The 20,660-nt window shown below is 41.8% G+C and overlaps 1 protein-coding gene across 6 annotated transcripts in view; it reads right to left on the bottom strand.

The window, feature by feature from the left end:
* Positions 1-20,660, bottom strand: part of tox2 (TOX high mobility group box family member 2) — a 104,108-nt gene that overhangs the window by 55,034 nt on the left and 28,414 nt on the right. For 4 of the 6 annotated variants that reach the window (XM_053498420.1, XM_053498421.1, XM_053498424.1 and 1 more), the window contains exon 2: positions 7,629-7,718. The exons of the other annotated variants lie outside the window; for them this stretch is intronic. In XM_053498420.1, the coding sequence (XP_053354395.1) occupies positions 7,629-7,718 (90 nt within the window). The remainder of the gene's footprint in view (positions 1-7,628; positions 7,719-20,660) is intronic. 6 annotated transcript variants of the gene reach the window in all.

Below are 20,660 nucleotides of genomic sequence, written 5' to 3'. Positions count from 1 at the left end.
GAGTAGCTATCATGAGTTTATATTAGTTTCCATTCCAGCAGACATGATCAGCTTTTCATTTCAGATGTTTAAACGAACGTGCCGCAAAATATGTTTATATATATAAAAAAAAAAATGCTAAATGACAAAAAAAAAAAAAAAAAATGAAGGGTGACCTGGGCTTTTAGGCCCCTGCTGGGTCTGTTAGAGGATTCTTCTATGACTGGGACGCATTAATGAAGCGATCATGCTTTCCATAAGCGAATATTCCTCTCGCAACCTCTGGTCTCTCTCACACATCATGTTTCTGCAATCACTTTCATCTCCCGCTTTCGTCTCCCACTTTCTTTCTCTCACCCTCGCTCTTCTCCTGCTATTCTCTTTTCTTCTCTCTCTCTCTCTCTCTCCGCGCCGCTGTCGCCGCACACTGTGCCGAGATTTTCTATTACCAGTCTAATTGCACATTCCGTCGTGACAAGAGCTCATTAGGTCTTAATTACACATGTGTTATTTAGTACAAACATCTCCGTTCGGGTTCCTTTTTACGTGGTAATTGTACTGTAGGGACGGCCGTTTGAGACAGGGGCAGATCCGAGTCTGCTACGCTGACTAGGGAAGGATGGAAGTAGGTCAGGAACAGTAGCAGTAAACAAGCAATGCTGAAATAAAATAATACTCTCTTCTTTCTCTGAACGCACACACATACACACCAGCGCACAAACATTAGGTATCATGCCAAAGCCATCGAGATCCAATGCTCATGTAATATTTACGGTACACTAATAGATAGATGACAGTTTATTTCAGAAAGAGAGAAGCGTACACACACACCCTCACACACACACACACACAGAGTGAGAGAGAGGGAGATGATAGCCCCCTCCAATTCATTTGAATTTCAGAGAAAGCTGAGAGACTACATTAATACATTTGCACATCATGCATTAGTGTGTGCACTTGTGAATTTGTTATACATGTCTGTGTTTTGTGTATTTACTGGTATATGTGTTTGTCTTCCCACAAATGCTAATGATCGGTAACGCATATATCTATTTCGTTTGGATGAGATAAGATGCTAAGAGACAAAAAAATTCACTGTCCACTTTTTTTTTTCCTGCCTTTACATCTTTTTCTTTTCCAATTAATTTGTCTATTGTGCGTTAAACCCGGGTTCTAATATCAATTTGTTCTTCTTTATATTACACCTGGGGACCTCCTTAATTTACTACAAGCCTCCTGGTATGCACGTGCCAATCTGGTGGCTGACACACACACACTCAGACACACACACATGCACTCAAGAGGCAAACTTCAACTGCACACATCAAACAACCGTAAGGCTGCCAGTACTGTATTCATCATTTCCTCTTTTTTTTTTTTTTTTTCGACCTCAATCAGGATAAAAATAAAGAGCAGTAGCTGTAATGACAGTCGCTCGTGCTTCTGGATCCTCTGCGCAGGCTGAATAATGTCCTAGCGCTGCAGAATCTAATAGGCTCCTTCTCTCTTAGATCTGCAGCCTAGAATGGCGCTTATGAAATATTAATATTACACAAAAATATGGCAACTCCGACTCACTCCATCTCTCAAACTCTAACGCAATTGACTATGCAAGCCTTCCAAATCAGACAGAGAGGAGAGGAAAAGAGAGGAGAGGAGAAGATGGGGGAGGGGTTTCAATGTGAATATGAGAAGCATGTCTGGAAGGGTGGGGGGGGGGTTAAGGGGGGGGGGGGGCTGGGCATGCGGGGGGGGGGGGGGGGAAGGGCAGCATGAGCAGAAAACACAGGTAAGAAGAGCAGATGTTTGGTTTGATGGTATCGGGGCAACATGGAAACTGAACAAGAGGTGCTGTCCTGCCACACACACACACACACACACACACACACACATACACACACATACATACATACATACATACATTGTGGCCACAAAACAGAAGACCCTGCTAGCATTAGATAAGGAACTCTCAGACCAAGAGAGAAGCACCTGTTAGTTTGTTGGTTAATTCTAAACTGAAAGTTTGTACAACCCATCCCCCCATCTCACCCACATCTTATTTTCCAGAATGTCCAAAACACGTCTAATAATAATAATATCCCTAAACAAATAAATAAATGAATGAATGAACTAATTAATTAAGAGACTGTTGCATCCACTCCCTGTCACTCAAGTTGAAAGCAATATAATACGGCCATGTTGCATGTGTGCAGAATACATGAAGTGCAGCATCCCCACTGATGTATCTCTGTAAAAGCAGACAGCAGAAGACAGCACTGGCTCCTGACCTTAGATCTGGCAGAGCAAGTGGACGCTAATAACCACGAAAGTCAAGAGGTTACCACACTTGACTTGTGCTACAGGCTACTATCCAGTGAATTGTTTGAGTACCCCAGTAATAGACGGTTGAGAATCGTCAGCATAAAGTCATCCGTTGTACAGTGTAGCAGCCAGCGAATGTGTTGCCCGCCTCTAGTGAGAAGATGGGTTTAAAACCTGATACTAGGCTTAAAGTTTGGGTAGTGAGAAAGGCAGATTTTAATCTTATTACTGTATTTTATGGGATCATGACAAATAAGGTCACTGCTTTTAGGTCATCAGGTCACTGATTAGTGTGTGAAGGAGTGTGTGAGTGCGCATGCTGGTGGTGTCTTGCGATGGACTGTCCCCTGGGATCGGCTCCAGGTCTCCCACGACTCTGTACATGATAAGCGCCATAGAAAACGAGTGAGTGCGATGATATCCAGGCCATAATCCCATCAAAGCAATAATTCTTATAAAGTAGAAATGATACATAATAGATATGCTGTCTACACTTACTGTTTGTCTTACTCTGCAGAAATATAGTGGATTTAATTCCAATTACTTATAACGCGAGATCTTGGCACGCATGCAATATCTTAAACCAGGCCAATTTGAGGTTTAAAAAGAAGAAAGAAAAGGCATGACTCTGGCATGCCTGTCATTCACCATCTCCTCTCTTAATTGAATAAATGTTTAGTGATCGCTCCCCCAGCAGCCCTTAGCACTTGCTGCAGTTTTCTTTTTATTCCACAAGATGCAATTATATTACAGAAGCTACAGTAAACTGGGCAACATCTAAAAATCATGTATAAAGCACGATTTATCACAAAGAATGTTTCTCAAAATTTTATATAAAATGTAACATTTTTCTTTTCATTTTAGACTCGAGACTTCTTCAAAACTAACAAGAAAAGATCAAATAGAATCAGACTTAACACTTGACTTTTTCCTTTGGGCTCATCTGAAGTCAGCAGTCTATCAGAATCAGCTCAGAACAATCGCAGCACTGAAGATGGAGATCATGTTATAAGTATAACTGTGTAACTGGTGGCTCAAAAGAGATAAATAGGATTTCATTCTGACTTAAAATGTACAGAACTATGAATGATTGCCTGCCACCTGCCCCTGAGACGCCTAATGGACATCTGCACTTCAGTGTAGAAAAAGGAACACCTATCTAAGGTGCCTGCTGAATTTACAGACGATCAACAAAAGCATAAGTACAGTATTTGAGATCATGTGGAGCACGGGAAAAGCTGGCTACACAGAGTCAGTGGAAGAAAATATACAACCGAGAGGTCACTGTCGGAAGCCTTATCTGACAGGGTTGTTGTTCCTGAGCATGCCATTTCAATGTAGTGCACCAACCTTTGCTAAATCCACTCTGCGTTTCTGTAGTCGATGCTAACTCTTTACCTTGCATGATTCCAGCTCTAACTGCGTCTCAATACAGAAGCAATCAGCACAGAAAGCCTTTAATACACAACTAAAAGCCTTTAATACTCAAGTTAATGCGTGCATGTGCAGAGGGAAAAAGTCTGAAACAGTACGCGGGGTGGGGGTGCAAACTGGTTGCAGATATCAATAATTCATCTTGATTGTATCATAAACCTTAAAAATTGTCCTGGGACGGGAGACCAGGTCAGCACTAACAACTCGAGTGAATTTCATTTCCCTTTATAGATCGTCATAAAATCACATGGCAATATATTCAAATTTTAATTCCTGATACTCTTTGGCTCGACCCCAGACGGTGCCCTGCTGACTATTTCCTACAAATATCAAATATCATATCATTAGGGATTTCTTCTGTTGGACACAAACGTCCTGCAGTGTGGGAATGCACCAGACAGTGCCCGGTACAATTTTTGGACACGACTACATAATGGCGGAATGATCATTATTAAAAACAAAGAACAGCATTCTGTTTATTCTAATGCATTTTTAATATAGCGAGCCTCAAAGCTGATGTCTGATTATTTTCACTGCTGTATCAGAATTAGGGACTTCAATCAGCTAACATATGAGTGCAGGACATCGCTACATATCGCACATGATATAAGCATTGTGACTCGAGGAATCTGATAGGACGAGAGGCATTCCATGAGTGCTGATAATAGTGCAATAACAGCACAAAGATTTTTAAGTATATGTGTCACTCCACATCATAGGTGCTCTAATAATCTTTAATTACACTGGTGGGTAGTAGAGTAGGTCGGTATGGTCTGCGGTACTGAAGAGAGGGGAGAGCAGCCGCCTGCCAAAACCCAGTCACAGACCCTATTTTAGCAGGTTTACCAACTCTTTGTCTCCTTAGTACTCGCTTCAGAGTTACAGAGCTAACTAGCTTCTAACACAAGACTACCCGAGCCTCCAAGAACGAACTGGACTCCATTTTAACTTTACACATCTCCTGTTATACTGGACTTCCAGTCTCACACAGTATGATGCAGATCAATTCCTGCTATCCGTTTCACCCAGATGAGGATGGGTTCCCTGGTGAGTCTGGTTCCTTCATCTCAGGGAGTTTTTCCTTGCCACTGTCGCCGTCGTCCTCGGCTTGCTTATCAGGGACAATCTTATCATTTTGATTCATACACATTCACATTTCATACAAACGTAAATAATACTTTTGATTGTGTAAAGCTTTGAATTGAACAAAAAAACATTTTTTTTTTATCTCAAATCCTTCTTTAACCCCTGATATAAGGCACTACTTGATCTCTGGAACAAGGAATTTTACACTCTATTTTCTACACCTTTACTCTATATCGGTTGCTAACTGGCCAAAATAACTGCTTAAATAAAGCAAACAAATTACTATCTGTTGATAAAAAAATTTTTTGTAGAGTTGTTGCAAAAAACGTCATATCAAACTTGAGGTCGTGCTGTTGTGCTGAATATCGGCACGGCTCTGATGCGGGTATAGATAACACAGCTGTGCACGACCTCAGGTGTGATAATTGCCTAAATATATCCAGAGAAATGAAATGTCACATGACAGCATTCAGGAGTGAATTTGAGGTTATAAAATGCGAGCCTAGATGTGTATATTCCAGAAATCTAATATTTGTATGTTGTTGGCTCAGAACTTGTCATCAGTTTGCTTGTTGAAGTTTGTGCCTCAGGATAAGGCCACTGTTGAGTTGCTATAGAGATAGCATGCAGCATTAGGTTGTGCCCTTTACTACAACAACACACACACACAAAAAAAAGACAGAGGAAAGCAGAGTTCTGAGAAATAAAATAATGGAATGAACTCAGTTTCTGTGCATGCTTCTGCAAGAGGCTGTGTATCTCTATGTGTATGTGTATGTATGCATGTGTGTGTGTGTGTGTGTGTGTCGCACACAAAGGTGAACAGATGAGCGGGTGGGACGTGCAGGAGAGGGTTATTTTGGCAAAGGAGCGGATGTTCAGCTGAACCCATATTTAACTGAAGCCCGTGTGGAGTGATGTACAGATACGGAACAAAGGCCTTAAAGCTCACACTCCTCCCCTCGGCTCCCCTTAGCTCCCCTCTACTCCACCACAACACCTGACACGGAGTGGAAAAAAACTACAAAAAAAAGAGACACATTTCCTTTAAAAGCTGCTTAAGTGGTTGCTCTGTGCTGAACCATGTGCCGCTTTGGTTAGACTTCTTAAAAGAAGGAAGAGGAGATGTTTGATAAAAGGGAGATAATTTCAAAACACATTCATATGCAAATGCGCGTGCCGGAAACTTTATTTAGATTGTTCCTCCAAGACTGCCATGAAGTGATGATAGAGAGAGAGAGAGAGAGAGAGAGAAAATAGACATCTAAGACAAAATTAACTTCAACTTAATAGATAAAAAGAATCCACTTTATTCGAATACACAGTTCTAACACCTTTGACATGCACACACACACACACACACACACACACACACTCTGCTCATTGGAATGATTTGTGTCGTATCGTGCCGCAGATTGCATTTACAATATTGGCTTGAGATAGCGTATGACCGATAGCCACGGTGCGGAGTGGTGGGCTCGGAGGAAGTGCTCTGTTAGCACTCTCCTGCTGATAAATGATTTAAGAAGGCGCCTGAAACATCAATACCATCTCTTTTATAATTACAGAAAAAGAAGCCACCCACAAAGTCGCTTTGGCGGGACTCGGCTCCAACAGAGGACTGAAAAGATAATTCAGAAAGCTCTGATAGTCCTGAAAAAAAAAAAAAAAAGTCTTTCGGGGGAAGAAAAAAAAAAAAGGAATTCTTTATTCCTATTGTCTGTTCGCCTATACTGTATGTACGACATGCAGATAAATTCATAACACTCTGAAAGATCTTGCTGGCTTCACATTTTATTCTCTTTTTTTGTTCCAATTAGCTGTTTTTTGTTAGGTTAAGCTGTCTGTTTAGGGGAACCGGGAAGTGAAAAGTGAACTTTTTAACTTTTCTGAGTGATTAAGAATAGTCGTTAGTGTGTGTGTGTGTGTGTGTGTGTGTGTGTGGGGGAGAGTTTGTGAATGAATTCAGTTGGAGCAAAAAGTGTGAGTGAGTGCATGCAAGAGAGTGACAGAGTGACAGAGAGAGAAAAAGTGTGTGTGCGGAGAGAGAAAGAGACAGATGGAAATGTCCAGGGCTTTTAGGTCAGGTAGAAAAAAAAAAAAAAAGGATTTGTATTTATACTGGCTACTCTGTAAACAAAGACTGTGTGTGTGTGCCAAAGCATGGCCTCAGCCACATGCATTGTTGTTCACTAATAAAATGGAGGTGCACTCGCTCTAAAGACCTTGCCAAAATGGCACCAGAAATTCCACTCGAGTGAGAGATTTTTCCTCTCCAGGGCCCCATTTTGAATACGTTATGGTCGGTGATAAAGCTGAAACAAAAAGTTCAGGTCCTGGTGACCAACCTGGCATAAAAGAACACTGGATATAACAAGTGCAGAAGGCTTTGACGTATACACTCGCTCGTGTCGCTGAATTATCATGAAGTCTCTCTTCAGCACTCACATCGCTCACTCACAGGCCATTCATATTCAGGAGATCTTTTATTTCTGATTTAAACTGTATGTGGGTGTGTGTGTGTGTGTGTGTGTGTGCGTGTGTGCGTGTTTGTGTGTAAGTGTTGAGGGGGTGGATGGGGAGTTCGGGAGCCTGTCGTGGGTGTGAAGTGTGACCCCATGGGGACGCGCTTGGTCGTGGCTGTCAGTCAATCACATGACCCTTCTGCCTGGCAGCTTTCTTAACCACAAAACCACGCAAGACAGGCTTTACCGTCTGCTGAGGGCACTAAAAGAAAAGAGAGAGACATGGTGCAGCAGAAAGAGAAAGAGAGAGAGAGCAAGAGAGGGAGAGCTGGAGGGTCTCACCCCTGAAGAGGGCAGTCTTTTCCCGTCAGGGTTGGGCCTCACGGGCAAACCGCTGTACAGCCTAGCGCGGTCTCCTACACTGTATCTGTTCTGTAGAGGAGGGACAGAGACACAGAGAAAGACAGAGACATTGAAATGGCACATACAGGACAGGGCAGAAAGAATGAGAAAGGCAAAGACAGAAGGAAAGAAAGGACAAGAACAGGGACAATTCAGTGTAATGACAGTGCTAGACATTTTGATCACAAGAAATGATGACTCCGCTCAAGTGTGTGTGTGTGTGTGTATGTGTGTGAGTGAGATGATGTCCTGAAGCAGGCTATGAGTTATGGCAGGAACGCGTGGCGCGGCCCACAGTGAGGGATCTCCTCCGCTTCGCGCCATGTGTGACGACGGGTTGGGAAAACACTAGCGGCGGGAGGGTTGGCAGGCTGGGTTTGGGAACCCGAGTAATCCAGCATCTAATGATTCACACAGCACTCGGTGCCAAACACACACACACACACACACACACACGCACGTATACACACTGCACAGAGGCTTCACGTCTCATGCAACTTGTATTTCTCTCTTGTTTGGCCAGCTAAAGAAAGATTGAAGTGTAAAAGATTAACAGATGCTTGTGGCAACAACTAATTAGAGCCTCCAGTCTGCCCAGTATCAATCTCTTCCTTTCAAACACACACACACACACACACTCACACACTTCTGCTCATTGCAAACACCGAACTAGAATTGGGGGTGGGTAAATATTTTGAACCAGTCCATGTACATTTCTCTTTTTGGATTCTGTAAATGACTGTTGTCTCTCACAGGTGGGAAGAGGTCTAGTGAGAAATATTGCCATGAAGTCATCTGTTAACCTACCTGTGAATAAGATGAGTACTGGGGGGAAAAAGAAACACTCAAATGATGCATGAGTCAGTAGAAAAACTATACCTGCTTATTCATGCAGTTATTTAATCAGCCAATCAGGCGGCAGCGACGCAACGCCGACACAGTAGAGCTCAAGAGCTTCAAGTTACTGTAATGTCACGTCAAACATCATGATGGAGGAAAATGTGTTTTCAGTGACTTGACCGTAGGATGGATGTTGCGGTTGGAGTATTTGAGAAACTGCTGAGTAGTAGTGTAGTGTGAAAAACAAACAAACAAACAAACAAGCAGTGCTTTTCTGCAGACCGCGGATGCACAGAGTGGCTATATGAGTCACCATGGTTTTCTCTCCAGCTCAAATCGGTCCGTCTATTCTCCTCTGACTTTCATCCCCGAGGTGTTTCCAGCCACATAACTGGTGACCTCCTGATCTGGATGCTACTGCTATGAACGTTGCAGTCCCTTCTCAATCTTCCTTAATTTTATACCATACACGGATATAGAGAATGTAACTGGGAGAAAATCTCATCTCCAAAGTTTTTTGTTTTATGCAGCATTTTGCTAATTCAAGCACTTAAACAAGCCCATCAACCCACGCCAGCACCCGTACCACATTCAAAAGAACCAAGATCGCACATTTCCCCTATTCTGATCATTGATTTTAACATTAGGTGACACTCTGGACCTGTATCTGGATGATTGCATGCATCGAGACGCTGCCACCCGATTGGCCGCTCAGACATCTGCACGAATGCGCAGCTGTCCAGGTGGTTGGTGGTTGTGCAAATAAATACAAATGCAAATATTCCTATGTACCTTTGCACAGTGTATCTGATTAACTACTGGTGCAACATTAAAATATTCCAGTATATGAGTACTACAGAAATACAGTAACCACTAGATAAAAAAGGTTTTCGGGAAATGTACAAAGCAGTCAAGGTATAAAGTTCAGGCTATGCTCATACAGTGACTCCACCAATATGTGGTGGAATTGCCCATTCCTAATCCCCTTACAGAAAAAAGTCCGACACACTTCCTCGCTCAGTCTGTCGAGCGTCTTTATCGGGCGAAGTGTTGTCCTGGAATGAGCATCTTTCAAGAAATTAATGTAATGACAAGCGTAATCATTCTGTCATTATTAACACTTGGACGGTGTTTGGTGTCAGTTGAGGTAGGCCGATTCCGTGCATCGTTCTGACTTATGAGACTCTCGCGCACTTTTACATGCTTCTAAACTTAGACGTGTAACCTTTTCTTTGCACCTCCTGTTAACCACTGCACGTGTCAGTAAGGCCAAGGCGTTTACAGTAACTGCATGCAGCACAACAGTCAACTCTTACACACACACACACACACACACACACACATATGCACTAGTTTGCACTTGACACCACTACAGAGGCTAATCCTTACCTGAATTAGTTTTACAGAAGCTTTTACTTAATGTTAAAGCAACTTAAAGCAATGCAGTAGCAGAATATCAAAAGCAACAGTTTTCACAAAAGACTGCCTCATTCTTTTATAGCTGTAAAGAAATGGGCACACACATGCACAATAGAGACTCATAGAGATTAAGAGAGTGATAGGTTTATCACCACAAACATACACACAAACACACACACACATACACATACACACATCACTGTTTAAAAGGGTGTTCAAGTCGACCCTGGACTTTGGATTGTGCAGGAGAACACAGTAATGAGAGTCGAAACTACCTATATATGTCTCTATATACTCCTCTGCTACGCTAATGCTCTTATCCCAGTGTTTCACTAGTGCTTGAATAAAGTTTTCTCAGTACACCAGAGGTATGATCAGACCGCCTGCTTCATCTCATCATCACCGTTAAAACTTGGCCCCTTCCAGATACACCTTTATTGTTCCTTTCCTTTAATAAAAGAAAAACATACCGGTTTGTTTACCAAGACATTCTGTTCCTGCAGGGGAAAGCACAATCTCCAAGAGATTTCCTTATGTTGTAAGGAGATCCTGGGAGGCCAGTGTTTTAAACATGAAGCAGGCAGTCCAATCACGACTCCAGTACCCAAGCACTAACATAAGTGCATTAGTGTAGCAGGGTATTATATAGAGAAATAGTATAGTAGTTGTTTTTCTTCTCTTATTCCTTGTAATCACAAATCCCGTTTCGACTTGAACGTGCCCGCTATGATCATAATCAGCTGTGATGCCAAAACTAGCTAAAGGTGTCTGCTTTAGATGCTAATAACATTAGATGTTAGTGTTTATTGATTCTCTTTAATGACATCAGCTGCTCAGGATTATTTAGTGAAACTATACACATATACAGAGGGCCCTAAAAGTCTGGACCCATAGGTAAAATGTATTTAAATGAATAAATTACTTGCGCAAACGCTTAAATTGATGGCCTCGGGTTTCAAACTCGTGTATATGCCGAATACAAGAACGTCGAACGTTTCTTAATGGATTAGAAGTGATGTTTCATGCAGAGATGATTTCCTCCTTTAGTGCAACGATTGTTCTGATTCTGATAGACTAATGGCTTCAAATGAACTCAAAGGGAACAAAAGTCCAGTGGTGTTGGGTTTGGATCTATTATACAGTAGGTCCATCTTCTACTGTTAGTTTCGAAGCCATGTTGGGTCTAAAATATATATATAAACTATAAATAGCAAAATATTAAATAATGCTAGTAATTCATTACTCTGCTAAAGCAGAATACTTATACATATTTAATACTTAAGAAAAATAAACATTATTATGCTACCCTAATCATAAATTGTCACCAACCACGTTTTTCCCACAGACCACGCCCAGTTCACCTCTTCTAAGAAAACTCACATATTCAGAATTATATATCTATATATATATAGCCTAGTGACACCAGAACAGAGGCAGTGGAACTGTGGTAGTGTATAATAAAATAAAAATACAGTGTAGTCACTTGTACAACAGAAAGAGAGAGAGAGAGAGAGAGAGAGAGAGAGAAACATCTGCATCAAAGAGAAGAGCAGTGGAACAGCAGCTGCTCGAGTTCGGATGCAAATGCAAGGCCTCGACCACAAGAGCATTATTACATTTTGAATATTGGATATTATTACCATGCAAATTGCACAGGGCCAGAGATTAAGTTGCAATTATGGTCTGAAAGCCATGGAGGCCAGTGGAATTATTCTATATTCAGAGTCTCTGCCTGCAGGGACACGACAGGGACAAGATGCTCTTAGTGTGTATCAGATTCAGCTCTGATACTCCGATATTAGGCTGGGTTTAGAGTGGACGCTCTGTGTACGGATTAATGTACGTTTATGGGATGGAATGTGTGTGTGTGTGTGTGTGTGTGTGTGTGTGTGTGTGTATGTGTGTGCCTATATGCGTGCGAGTATGTATGTATGGAGTGCATAATTATTAAAGTGCATGTATAGACCTGTGTGTTTGTGTGTGTGTGTGTGTGTGTGTGTGTGTGTGTGGCTATGTGCCAAGTCAAACACTGAAATACAGGTGTAATAAATCTACCTAGTGTGTGGCAACATAAACATCGGCTGTGTGATGCCAAAGAAAGTTTTAACACACACTGAAGTTAAAAATTAAAAAGAGGGAGGTTTCACAGGGACTGGTGTGTTTTGTTGAAAGCAAACATATTTTCTCATAATTAAGTTGCGGATTTTTTTAAACAATCTCCACACTATTACGCCGATGCTCAGGTTTAATAATCTGATTTCTAACAGCTGCGAACTCTAAAGTGTGTGTCGCATGCTGTGTGGGTGTTGTTCTGGTGTTGATTGTGATGGCAGGTCTTTTCTGCGAGTGTGACCTGCTAGCATGCGCACGCAAACACACACAGATACACACACACACACACACACACACACGAAAACAGATGAGGGAAAAACAGAAAAATATGCATCATCAAAACAACTGCAACTAAAAGCCTCTCTCTCTTGTTCTCTCTCTCTCTCTCTCTCTCTTTTCTCTGTCTCTGACTCTCTCATTCTCTCTCTCTCTCTCTCAGCTTTTCCCAGGCTCTCTGAATCCTCATTATGCAAATTGAGAAAATTGCATTTCAGCTGCACAGTGTATGTGTATGTGTGTGTGTGTGTGTGTATATGTGTGCATGCGCGTGTCTGTGTGTGTGTGTGTCAGCGGGTTCTAATTAAGATAACGCAGCGAACGAGGGTGCTGGGTTCGTAGGGGGAGGGGGGCCTGCTGAACAGTGCACCTGCAATTCAATACTGCTGTTTCTAAAGAGCCCCCACACACAAGCACAGGCCACTGCACTCGGTATTCGGATCCGTTGCTGATTGGAAGGCATTACTGATGGGCGTTGCCATAGGAACCAACCAGTAACCCAGGGTTACATATCCATAAACACGTGGCCGGGATGTGGTCGCTGTTAGGACACGGGTGCAGTCGGTCAGAACACTGATCACCTTTGATGGCAACCCGCGGACGAGAAGCCGAACTTGGCGGTTAGGAGTTAATTCTGGAACTCGCGGAGAAAGTTGTGTAAATTACAACTGGGTAAAAGAAGTTGTTGTGCTTTACATGCTCGCTTTCTCACTTACTCACACACACACACACACACACACACACACACAAAAATACACGAGTTTCTCCAGGAATCAAGCTCTCAGCGCTAAGAATAGTCGACATGTCGAGCTTGTTAGTAACGATGTGGTATAAATGAGAGATTTCGACTCCCCGATCTGTCTCTCTGTCTTTGTGTCTGTCTGTATCGCTCTCAAGGAAAGAACTGTTGAATGATTCAGTATTCGGAGTGTAAGAATAGCACACTCTTTCTGCGCAGGTCTTGGAAGAGAGAGAGAGAGACAGAAAAAAAGAATAATCTTTGTGAAATCAGCCAATTTAAAGTCAAGGTTAGTCGTTTTTTAAACTAAAAACATAAGTGTGTGTGTGTGTGTGTTCATGGGACATGGTGTAGGTGAGAACAGTGAACAAGTTCAGGGGACTTTTCTGAGGTGGATTTTGAGTTTCGAAACAGCTAAGTTCACCTAACCACCAAAATCCCTGACGATACCTGTAATATCTACATATCACTGAGCTTAACAATTTTTTCTTCAGCTTGCGTCTTTTTTCTTTTTTCTACTTGCGCACAAGATTTTTATTGCTCTAGTGTGAAGGTCAGGGTACGACATGCGCCCCGAACACGCTCCTAAGGATCTAATGTGAGCACTCGTGTGTGTCTGCATGAGGAAACGGATCTTGCTCGCTCCAGCATTTCTCTGAAGCTTATTAACACGGAATAAGACGATGACGTCAGGAGACGATGATGTCAGTGAATCGCACGTCCTACGGATAAGGTCTGAACGGTTGCATTCTCGCTCTCCTCCCTAACCGCTAATCAGCTGAACTCATGGTCAGGTCGTGTAACCGTTCCAAAGGAAACGCATCTGCGTTTGGAAAGAATGAATGCAGCCTTCATCCTCGCAGACAGGTGGCGCTCCCCTGAGATACCGCCGCTATACGGCGCCGGTGAAAAGTTAAAATACGTTGTTGTTTTTTTAAAAAAAGAAAAAGCACACCTGCGTTTCTTGACAGTTGCAAGACAAATTAAGCTGAGAAGGTGCTTTCATCAGTTGAGCCCTGCTCTCTGTTCCTTTCTTTACGGATTATTGCCTTTGCAGTAATAACATGCACGCTGCTTTAAAATAATCTCCCATTTGCATGACTCACGCCACACAAAAGAAGGAAAGAGTCGTCCAAAACGTTAAAGCAATCTACTTACAACCATCTGTTCCTAAAGCAGGCTGAAATTTTTGCATCTGCCAAATGTAATCAGCCAAACCGCAATAACCGAGAGGACACACGTGGCCCCTAAAACTTCTGACAATTCCAATTTATTTGTTCATCAAACTGGTGCCAGATGGGAAAGTTTCATCGTTTAACCCACCCGGACCTGTCGTCCTTATACTCGGATTAAATTCCCACATTGTCTTTAGAGCACTGTGGCTTCTCATGTCTTGGAGAGAGAGAGAGAGAGAGAGAGATGCACATGTTTAGGTGATGAAACTAGAGATATTGGACCAGTGGAACTGTGAATCACAGCTAGACAGTTCGATTTAATTAGATTTTTGCTTATTCCAATATTCGAATCAATTCAATAACATTAATGTTTACTGTCTAATTTATTTCAAGCAGCTATATTTATTACAGGTATCGTTTATTAAAGTGTCCTATAAGCACTGAAATACTGTGTGACTTCTGATTGCTTTATACAAAGCAATAATCTTTTTTGTTGCCTGTCAATCTTCTGCGCCATACTCCAGTCCAGCAGGTGGCGGTACTGCATCAACAACTCATAAACCTCAAAAGAAGGAGAAGATATGCGCTGTAGGCTGACTCGTGTTACCAAATCGTTCATAGTGTATGCCTGGATGCTTGAGTGCTTGTGCTTGTGCCCTGCGATAAGTTGGCAGCCCATCCAGGGAGTACCCTGCCATCTGCCCTGAGTTCCTTGGGATGAGGCCCAGGTCACCTAAGCTCAATATTTCACACTCTCTTAAAAAAAAAAACCTACAGTACATGCTCTATCATGATACATACTGTACACGAGTATCAAAAGTGTGATATGACTGAGTGTTCAACACAGAGCCCGAATTTACGTTTAGTTTTGGAATGTTTTGTCTTTAGGCTCCACCACAGGCATCTGGAGTGTTTAAATCAAAGGTTTAAAGAAACCACAGACGTACAGCGTTCGATTAAGGCTGGTTAGGGAATCACAGTGAAACGCTACGTCTTACGACAGGAAGTAGTAGAAAGATCTGAAATCGTTCCTGTCTAAAGTGAATATGAAAGCAGACAGTACTGTACAAAGTTGAGCATGACACATTAACAAGAAGAAATGAGTTCAGCATGGTTATAAAGAGTGGCTGCAAGTCATTACGAGATCTTCTAAAACCTCTTACAGACTTAGGGTTTTATTTATCACTTTTCTGCGTACAGGACGTTTAAAGACAAGTGTCGAGCAAAGTGCAGCAGAAGGACATTCGAAGAAAGAATGCTAAAAAGTACTGAAGTAAAAGACAAACCAAGTGTAAATGCGAATTGATGTATTTGCTTATTTGTTAAATATGAGTTTTTTTTTTTACAATTGAATACAAATGGTACACTTAATAGTTAAACGTCACAGTTTAAACCGCGTAAAGTGATTTTTTGATTGATCAAATGGCGCCGCCCTAATGGCTGGATTAATAAACACATTTCAAACTAGATTTTAAAAAGTCTAGCTCGGTGCCCAGAGACATTGATAACGGAATAAATCGCATTAAAATCGAAAGCGCAATATGGACCTGTGCAGTTATTTAATTGTAAAAGCCTGCGATTTATTACTTGTCAAATATCTGTTAATTTATTTATTTATTTACTTTTAAGGTAATAAATACAATTTGGTAAACAAACTCTCAATTGTCCAATTATTTGCTGCTAGCCTAGATCAATGCTACATTTAATAGTTTTATCGCAGTTGATATCGCAGTGTAAACTGCAATCGCAATATGTGTTGAAATAATCACAAAGTTATTTTCTGATCAAAATCATAGTTTAACAGCTTAATAAACACATTTTAAACAAGATTTTAAAAATCTAACTTGGTGCCTTGAGAGCAAAATAAAAAAAAAAGACAAAAAAAAAAAATCATGTAAGGAAATAAAAATTAACAAATGGTTATTACTAGCTTGTTATCAAAATATTTTTAGTCCACCAATGACCTGATTTAAGTAAGAGACGACTAAAGGAAACGTTGGGTAATGAGGAGTTGAAATGTTTTCATAAACTCTGTAAAAAATATTAAAGATCCCTCTGATCATACCTGACAAGCTGTTGAGCAAAAACCCTGTAAACATTTCTGCTTAGGAAATTCACCCAAGTGTGTGTGTGTGTGTGTGTGTGTGTGTGTGTGTATTATATATATATTTTTTAACTCTGTTTGTGTGTGTGGTACCTGAGAGTTAGCTCACCAGAAGTAAACTTGAACAACTCTTCAGAGAGAGAAAAAAAAAGAAAAGAAAAGAAAAGAAAAGGAAAGGAAAGGAAGGGAAAGCCTGGCAGGCTTGTGTTTACTTTATGAGTAACGCTGGTACATAAGCCGAGGCTCACAGTGGTCCACAAGTGGTATGAAATTATCTAAGCTAGTGTTCTATACGCCGCTATAAGACTGACCATCACCATGGCAGAGAGCGCAGCGGGCACACCTGGAGCCACATGGAGCGATTCGGGGACACCGTGAAGCTGGGCTCAGGAGATGATTCACTTTTTCTTATTTGTTGTTAAATGTCAGCACTTTGCACCACAACGATATAAATGATAAACTGCTTGTGCAATACTGAAAGTGCCTGCTAAGATTCTGTGGTCTGTGCAAACAACAAAGGAAGCTCGAATTTGTGCATTTGCTGCTGATATGAGAATATGAGGAATGTGCAGTACAGTGCGCTGTGAAATTTTTATGTTGTTATGGTTAAAAAAAAAAGACCATTGATGTGTATTCTGGTAACTCTTGTATACACAGACATATGTAACACACACACACACACGCACACACACATACACACTGGAATGGTGCGTGCATGCGTGTGTGTGTGTGTGTGTGTGTGTGTGTGTGAACACAATGCATGGACTATAAGAGGGTCTTTATCTTCCAGTGATGGGGAATGAGGGAACTGGGTAATGCTTAAGATTCCATTCATAGGTGAAGACACACACACACACACACACACACACACACCCACAGATAGAACCTACTCTCTCTCTCTCATACACACAGACCATTAATGCAGATGGGTGTAAATGATACAACATGAGAGGACTTACGTTTCAGGTAACATTACCCAGCCAGCTGCTCTTGGGGGTCTCGCATAACTGGCTACACACACAGCAAAAAGCCAGTGGGTTGGTCCTGGTGTGCATGTGCAATAACAGTGCGTGTTTTACACAGTTCGAATGGAACCCCTGAAACCAGGTCCCTACACCTGCTACATAACCCTGTTATTACACTAAATGGCAGAACTCCAAAGCATCCTGAGCCAAGCTCAGCAAAAAGGTACCAGATTCTCTTTTGTACTGGCTTTTTCACTTCTGGTCAAGAAGTTTCTCGTTATTAGACGCATTAGATCGTGGGGTTGGAGGGGAGTCAAAGGGAAAGCACTCTAAAATATCAGAATGCACGCATTGCTCTGGCCTGGTAAGTATCTCCTCACACCAGCGATAAGCTCCAGCAATATGGCATCCGTTTCTGCTTGTTTTGTTGGCCGGCTGCCCGGCCTTCATTGTTCTGCCTCCGTATCCTTCCCTGCACTCATTTACTGCTCCCTCCTTCCCTATTTGTTCGGCCGTGGCAACCGTCCCGCATGCTGATTGGTCAGCAATATCTGGCAGTTCAATTAGCCAGTAATGTCATGTTTACCTTACAGACCACAGAGGGGGAAGTCCCTAGCCAACACACACACACACACGTCCTACTATCCTTATGAGGACCTTAATAATTAATGCAGCTAATTAACACCTGACCCTGATCCTAACCCTTACTGTAATCTCAACAAGCAAAAACAAAACATTAAGATTTTTCCTCGCTCGTTTTTTCCTGCTCATTGTGACCAGCCGTCGATCTGAACTAAATCAAACCTGCCTGTGTTTATGGGACCATTTGGTCCCCATAAAGATCTAAAAACAAACATGCACACACCCACACAGAGATGGTGTAACATGACAATGTTTTTCATTTCAATCTGTGTGTCGTGAGATTGCGCACTTGTTTCCTGTGACATTTTACAAGTCCACCAGGCACACATAAAAAGATGAAAGATACAAACTCTACCAACGAATGGGAGGTGGTCTCATCAAGGGGACACTTTTTTTTGTACCTTTAAAATGCATTTTTAACCTAGAAACATGCATCTTTACACGAAAAGGTAATCACGGTACAAATATGTAATGTAATTCATTTTAAATATGGACACATTTTTAGTATTTGTGGAAGATACAAATAAAAGGTACAGCACGGTGCAAAGGTTTCTGAGCCACCCCTTATTGCTTCATATTTTGTATCCAATGAGCCAGACTTTCTTGCAGTCTTAACGAATAGTTGTCCAGGACTTATTTTAAATCCAGTAACCTGTACCTAACCAAAAAGAAATCTAACTTAATGCACAAACCCATGAGAAGTGTGTGCAGATGATGACATATGATCAGCGCGGTGATTAGTACACGGCTGATGCTGAATGGCTGAAACAGACGAGAGGGGAAATGAGGTTGCTGAATGAGGTTGTTACATAAACACCCTTTTTTTTTTTTAACTGTACCTTTAGGCACTTTGCAGCCTGTCACAGTAAAACATTAGTTCCTATTTCTTTAATTTAATCTACATAATTAAATTTCATTTTATTTGAAGAAATGAGGCATGGCTAAAAACATTTGCAGGGTGTTAAAGATGTAAAGGATAAGAATACCACATGACCAACAAGATAAATTACATATTAGTACCGATTCCTTTTTTTTTTTAACTGTGAATGGTGGTCTCTTTAGAATGTGGACAAACTCCCAAGTGCTGGACCATGAGAAGCTCTGTGATGTTGTTTTATGTTATAACTTTCCTCGTGGTCAGTGTACATCAGCAGAATGCTTAACTCGGATCATGTATGGAACCCGGAGCATGTCCTGATATGTCATGAAGCCAATAGTCGTAAAAACTATCAGTAGATTTGAATACTTGTGGATTCTGGTGTACGCTGAGATCCCACTGGGATCAACCTCAAACTTTGTCTGAGCTACTCTTTTCAGATAACATATCACACTTCTAGAATCGCGCTGTGCTCCGGGGTGACAAAGCAACGCTGACCTCAGCTTCGGTTGCGATTAACAAATCACAGTGCGGGACATTTCAAGGCGGTTAGAGGAACTCCATGGAAGGAACAGAAGGACATGGTACAAGAAGGAAAAAGCACTGGAGGAGAGGATTTGAAGAAAAAAGAGAGGGCACGAGAAGGGACTCCCTCGCTCGGCGGGTGCCAGTTGTATAATGAGTGTGTCAGTGTTGGTTAGTGTGTGTCGACCGAGCCAGCTCTCTGCCTGTGGACAGCTCTCATTAGCCCTGTAATGGCATGCCACTGGGCCTGTGGGGGGAGAGAGAGAGAGAGAGAGACAGAGACAGAGAGCTACGAGTACAGAATGATGGAAGGAATGAAAAAGGTAGACTCCTGGAAAAAAAAAAAGGAACAGTGAGTAAGTGGAGAGTGACAGAAGGACGGAGAGAAGAGGATGCAGCCCAGAGGAGAGGAAAAAAAACGAATGTCGAAACAGATCCTCCAGCTGCCCTGATCTCTATTAGCTCCTGGTCAGCTTGCTTTAACCACCGAGTCATTGTCACTCATACTGTACGCGCACTCGTTAAGAGGATATCAGAGAGATCATGATCTCTGGCAGTTCTGGGACTTGAACTCACAAGCTTCTGATCACTGCCCTGAGAGACCGCAAAAAAATAGCCAATATAAATACAGTTGATATTTTAGTGCATTCTCTTGCCAACTCGTTTTTTATGTCTTTCTTCCTACCTTAAGCTTTGCCCATGGCTCCAATCCTACTGTACGTCCTACGTCTTATCAATCAAACAGGCTCCAGGCGCTTAAAGTGTTAAACGTTGGTTTCGCAGTTTCTCATGTCACTCGGTAACTCCGATGAAATGACGAGATGTGATTGAGCAGTGAAAGTTGTGCCTTTGAATGCAATAACACTGAAATTAATCTGTTTCAATTGGCATTTTCCACTAGTGGAATGTTTGTTTTGGTCACAACGTATTTGTGCGAGAAATATTCCACTTGCAATTAAAGTGTAGTTTCCTGGACCAAGATTATACCAAGTGCTGGATTTGATTACAAAACAGGTGAATCTGCGGCTATATACGTAGGGACCTGGTTTTTTTTCCCCCCCGTTTTTTTCTACTTTGTATATCTGCTCCCACAAACATGCACAGGGAAGTGGAGTGACACCGGCCTTGTAATGTCAAAGACATGAAGACCGGCTCATTACAGCCTGCAGCTGGGATTAAAGTTAAGAGCTTTTATACAGGAGAGCTTTCACAGCTGTGATGGTGGCATTTAGTGCTTTAGATCCGAAACAAAGTGTGTGCGAGTATGCTTGATGTGCTAAGTGTGTGCATCTGTGTAT

This window comes from Clarias gariepinus, chromosome 6, assembly GCF_024256425.1.
Source record: "Clarias gariepinus isolate MV-2021 ecotype Netherlands chromosome 6, CGAR_prim_01v2, whole genome shotgun sequence".
NCBI classification, from domain to species: Eukaryota; Metazoa; Chordata; class Actinopteri; order Siluriformes; family Clariidae; genus Clarias; species Clarias gariepinus.
This window is presented reverse-complemented; position numbering and strand designations above follow the sequence as displayed.